This window comes from Sprattus sprattus (genome assembly GCF_963457725.1).
Source record: "Sprattus sprattus genome assembly, chromosome: 18".
Classification (NCBI taxonomy): domain Eukaryota; kingdom Metazoa; phylum Chordata; class Actinopteri; order Clupeiformes; family Clupeidae; genus Sprattus; species Sprattus sprattus.
Window position 1 is genome coordinate 6,214,801 of NC_137916.1, and position 5,981 is coordinate 6,220,781.

The following is a 5,981-nucleotide window of genomic DNA, read 5'->3' on the forward strand; positions in this document are numbered from 1 at the left end:
CTACAAGTTTTCATCCTCCTGACGGGGACAACCGCATGGATGTTCATCACAGATGTCATTAGGGCCCATGCACATGTTGTGTAGCATGCATGCAGACATAATAATCTTGACAATTAAGTCCAGTCTGGAATTCTGGAGGTCGCGAAGCCGCCTCCACTTGCATTTCAGTCTCCCAAATGCCTGCTCCACCACCACACGGCCTCTGCTAATTCGTGTGTTCTTCTGCTGATCTTGCACAGACAGGGCTCCATTATCCCTCTTCGGGGTTAGAATGAAAGGGTATGCTTGGCCAATGTAAGCAGTGTCCCCCAATAATTTAAACTCCCCCATACTCTCAGGCCAATTTTCAAAAAAGGTTGACTTTCGCAACACTCTGGCATCATGCACCTTGCCAGGTGCACCCACAAAAAAATCAATGAATCTGCCACTCTCGTCCACGATCCCTTGCAGGACTACTGAATAGTAGTTCTTCCTATTGAGATAGTCCCCCCCTCTCACGTACGGCCGTTGAATTTTAATGTGGCAACCATCTATGGCCCCTATGATGGATGGTATGCCACACTTGTTCGTAAATGCCACTGACGATGCTGCCTTCATGCAGGCATTGGGCCAGGTGAGAAAATTGGGCACCATCTTTACAAGCGCTGACAGAACCTCCACAACACACCTGTGTGCTGAGGATTGGGATATATTAAACTTGTCTCCTATCTCCCGGAAACTATTCTGGTTGCCCAGGTACCACAGGAAAAGGGCCACCTTCTGTTTCAGAGGGATGACAGGAGGGCATCTGGTCTCTTGGTTGAGGCCAATCTGTTGTAGATTATGGACCAAATATTCAAACTGGGAATGTGTGACTCGCAGATGCCTGTAAAAGGTCAACTCATCCATCTCAAATAGAATGCCCCACTCAATCCCGGTCTTTAATATCTGGGTGGGTACCCGTCTTGTCAGCACAGCGATTCTGAAAAGTAAAGGATAAGGGATTTTAAAAATGTATATTAATTAGGTAAGACAATAAAATACCAGATTTACAAACTACACTTGGTAATTGAAATAAACAATTTTACATTAAATAGGACATAAGAATGTTAAGTTGGCTGTGCAACAGGCTTTTAATCCTCTGCTGGTAATGATGTGGTTATGCTTTCGTGTGTCAAGAGGGTGCAACAGCCCACTGAATGGCAATTTGTCTGAATATACTTTATACATTTCTATCAGCTTGAAAAACACGATGTAGAGTAGAGTAGCTGGTAGTTTCTGGCTCATGTTCATCTTGTGCTACAGCCACTGCAGGATTTGTTGCTGAGCTGGTTTAGCTCAATGTATCTAAAATACTATAGTATAAGGGATAACTATAAGGGATAATCAACAGATAAGTAAGACGTTTTCACGCAAAACCCCTTTCTCTTATTTCACATTTGTCATAAGGGGGCGTGTTTGTACGGACATATGAGTGGTTGCTATCGATAAATTATGCGTCCGTAACCAAGATACGTAACCAAGGGGCGGTGATATATGTATTTACCTCATCCGTCGTTTGGCCTCTTCCATCTCGCAGGTGTACGACACTACGAAAAACTGAACAAGGTCTAAATATCTTTTAAAAGTCAGAGCCAGGGCCATTTTTTTATGATCGACGTCCATTTTGTTTACAAACCTCCCACTTCAACGGTTTGGAACGCCTTGAAGTGGGCACTGGGATAATGAGGTTGGATAAGTGCGATCTCCTACTAGTTTGGATTGGGACTGGAATGCACATACCTGATTCTAAAAATAGACTAGTATAATAGTATATTACGATACAGTAGTATTATAGTATTATACGATACAGCATTTAGTGCTTTTGATAATTTGATTACTGGAATTATAGTCCCAAAGAATATAATTGCATACTGACTTTAGATAGAAAATGATTATAATGTGTTTAGTAAGGTGACCAGATTTCTGAGACAAAATCCGGGGACAATTTCAGTTCAGATACGTTAACACCTCCAAAACATGTAAAGTTTTTGTCTTTGTAAACGGAAAAACGGGGACACTGGCTGGGCCCTTTTTCATAAAGCAGTTTCTTACCCTTGTTCTTGTAAATTGCAAGGGGAAGTGTCAAACAACGAGTATTTATCTTAAAACTAATCACAAAGTGGCTGAAATGAAGAGTAGTAAAGGTAACAACCTTTTGCCAGATAATTAGAACCAATTTTTTGTGATAAGAACCTCGTTGACTCAAGCTTCCTTGCAGTAGGCCTAACCTCTGTGCTTGGCTGATAAGTGACTGGTCTGCACATATGGGTGTCAGGTGTATGTTTTGCCAGCATAGAACATGTTAAGGCCATTGAGGAAACTAAATGCAGTGTATTCCTATATTCTGTGTAATCAGCTGGAACAATGAAAATACAGATTAGGCCCATACACACCATGATCTTTGGAATTGTTTTTTTTAGGTATTACTATACCAAAAGTGATTTAAGAAACAAACAAACAAAAAGATTCAAAATACAATTTCAGTAAAAAAAATCCAAGCAATGTCAAGGTGAAGGGGGGAGATCTGAATAATCTAAATAATAACAAGTTCTGTGGCACACTTCCAGTTGACATCTTTGTTTTGGCAGAATATGTGAAGTTAATGTGGGGAAAAACACATTTCATTAGTGTCTTTTAAGAGACCACCACAAGAACATACGTTTTTTGTTTTAGTTTTTAGGTAATGTAGTCCTACCCTTATTCTAGGCTACATGAAAATCTATGTAGCCTAAGCACATGACTCATATTTTAGCAAATGTTTTAACCTCCTGCTTAAAATTGAACTGATGAGACTGTTTTTGCTTCCTCATCTTGAACGCAACCCACTGCCATAACATCAGCAGTTTGACTAAACTTGACAAAGAAAAAAATATTCTTCCGATTTTGAGTATAATGTTATGGTGATAAAATAGACATCTGACAGCCTGGCCCAGGGCTATTTGAAAACTTATGTTGATACAATATAAAACGAAAACGTTCGTGTTCAACCAGGCTGTATCTAAAGCCTACAACAAAATTGATGGCAGGGAAGAGTGGTTGCGCGGCTTTTAAACCAACGTTCCCGGAGCCACCCAGACAGAGATAGCATACCTCATACGGTTTGTGATTAATGTAAGTCCGCACTCCTCAGCTTTCAAGTGGTTTCATTTAATGTCAAGTTGCCAACTACCTCTAGTAACCCAGATTAGTGAAACTGTAATATCATAGTACTGTAGCTAGTATCACTGCTAATGTTAAAAAGTTAACAAAGTTAGTTAGCAAGTCTACAGATGTGACTGACATCTGACCAACAGATAGCTGCTGCTTAACACACACATTGTTGCAAATTGTAGATCATAGGTTAAATAATATGATTATTGTAGATCATGGGTTAAATATGTAGATCATGAGTTAAATAATATATGACATAGATGATAAACAATGACACTAACCTATCCCAATGCTATCCTATCTTGTTGTACTCGTATTGTCAGAGCTAGCTGGCTGAATGAATGAGTGAACGCGATCTCTTTCTAAATAATAAAAAAAAGCCAATGGCAAAGATTCTACCGCGCTGCATATTCCACCAATCAAAATACTAAAAAGACGGTCATTCTAGATCTTTGAGCTCCGAGCGAGAGCTTGCTGCCCTGGCTGCTGGCTGGCTTGCTTGAGCCTGTGGTATGTAGGCTACGCAACTAAACGTTTTGGTCATTGTTTTCTTTTTTAATTTTTAATTTCTATCTATTCTATCTGTGAAAACCGGGGACATTTCCGGGGACAGCTCCAGCCGGGGACAGGCCACCAAAAACGGGGACTGTCCCCGGAAACCGGGGACGTCTGGTCACCTTAGTGTTTAGCCTAATCTAAACTCATAAATACTTTGCCAGTTGCATCTTATTAGCCAATTAAGATTGTATGTAAATTGCATAAAACTAGAATTTATAAGAAACTGAGTTAACTCCAAAATAGAAACTTAATAGTAATTTAAAGGTGACTTTAAATAATACTGATTGATAATTATATGATAATATTTATCTTTAAACCAAATAGGTTTATTGATATTGATTATATACCCTTATTATTTGACATAAGAAGTTATTACATATACAGCCGCGGAAAAAATTAAGAGACCACTTCAAAATTATCAGTTTCTCTGATTTTACTATTTATTGGTATGTGTTAAAGTAAAATGTACATTTTTGTTTTATTCTATAACCTACTGGCAACATTCCTACCAAATTTCAAATAAAAATATTGTCATTTAGATCATTTATTTGCAGAAAAATGACAATTGGTCAAAATAGCAAAAAAGATGCAGTGTCTTCAGATCTCGAATAATGCAAAGAAAACAAGCTCATATTCATTTTTAAACTACACAATACTAATGCTTTAACTTAGGAAGAGTTCAGAAATCAATATTTGGTGGAATAACCTTGATTTAAAATCACAACTTTCATGTGTCTTGGCATGCTCTCCACCAGTCTTTCACATTGCGTTGGGTGACTTTATGCTACTCCTGGCGCAAGAATTCAAGCAGCTCGGCTTCTTTTCATGGCTTGTGACCATCCATCTTCCTCTTGATCACATTTCAGAGTTTTTTTTATGGGATTCAGGTCTCGAAATTGGGCTGGCCATGACAGGGTCCTGATCTGGTGATACTCCATCCACACCTGTAGCCAATGTAAGTTTAGTTCTCCCCTCTAGCCATTGTGTTAATTAGTTTAGTTCTCACCTGTAGCCAATGTCAGGGTTTTTCCTTGGTCAAAATGGGTCTTCGGTGCTCTCCCCAAAAAAAATGTGCGCGCTTTGCGCGCACACACTGTGTAAACGTGACAGCTTATTAGTAGATATCTTTGTCATTTTTTTTCCCGCCATTTCAGAAATAATAGAGGCTATGGTAAAGTGCAAGGAATTTAATTTTTATTTAATTCTAAAGTCAGGTACAGAGGTCGCAACCAGCCTGTGAACATTTCACCCTCCGTCTTTTGGTGCCCTGGTAAAACGATTTAACCAATTCACGGTAATTTATATCGTCGGGGTGTGGTCCGTCGATGGCCACCCTGTAGCACACATCAAGGTGGTCATCCTTGAGGCGGTTTCTCAGTGGTGTTTTCACCTGTTGAAAACGTAATGGAGAATGCAATTATTGTGCTATAAACAAATCATATCAACCACACTTTAACCCCTGTATAGCTGAATACACATCATGTTATTTCTATTAACCAGCTTGAGGGCAGAGAACACCCGCTCCACATCTGCAGTCTGGACGGGTGCAGTGAGGGCAACAGCAGCTGCCAAGCTCAGGGAGGGGTATATTTCAGAGGCCTCAGGAGACACTAGCCAGAGGAGAACCTCCTCCAGGGATTTAGACTGCAAGCACATAAAAACAATGGATAATTAAAACGTAAGCATGAAGAATATTAGTAATAACTAAATGTACTGCACATTGTCACTGACCCTTAGGTCTGGGATCTTGACCCTCTCTGTGAAGGTGTCCCACTCTTCAAGAAGTGCAGACTCCTCCAGCCTGGGGATCTGCCTTGCCAGAGCCTGCATTTGTGGGACACCGTAATTTGGTGCAGGGGTTGCCAGCACCCTATTTGGTGTAAACACATCAAATAGTTGAAGGGCACTGGTGCTGGGGAAGCGGTTGTCTAGGTTCTCAACCAGCATGTTGAGGAATGGTTCCATCACCTAGTATTAAAATAAATCATGTAAAATGAATCAACTAACTAAAATATATATATATTTATAAATGTCTATTTATATCCTACTGATCTCTTAAACCTGTCCCAGACATCAGCCTTGAAGTAGGCAGGAATTTCTTCCTGGAGTGCCTTCAGCCCGGTGTCTGAGGTCATCCAGGCACTCCACCCGTCCCGAACTAGGCTTCTGTCCTTAAGTAGGACCAGGGATGCCTTCAGCTCTGTCACCTACATTACAGCCATTTACATTATAGTTATTTAGCTGATGGCTTT

At 40.1% G+C, this 5,981-nt stretch overlaps 1 protein-coding gene across 1 annotated transcript; it reads right to left on the minus strand.

Annotated features, from left to right (window-relative positions):
• LOC308379851 (putative nuclease HARBI1) lies at window positions 1–5,694 on the minus strand (the record flags this gene model as incomplete). The annotated part of the gene is made up of 4 exons (XM_080857113.1): window positions 1–810; window positions 4,979–5,119; window positions 5,227–5,373; window positions 5,461–5,694. 4 exons carry the CDS (start codon window positions 5,692–5,694, stop codon window positions 1–3), a joined length of 1,332 nt encoding a protein of 443 aa, XP_080713239.1.
• Between the last annotated feature and the right edge of the window lie 287 nt (window positions 5,695–5,981).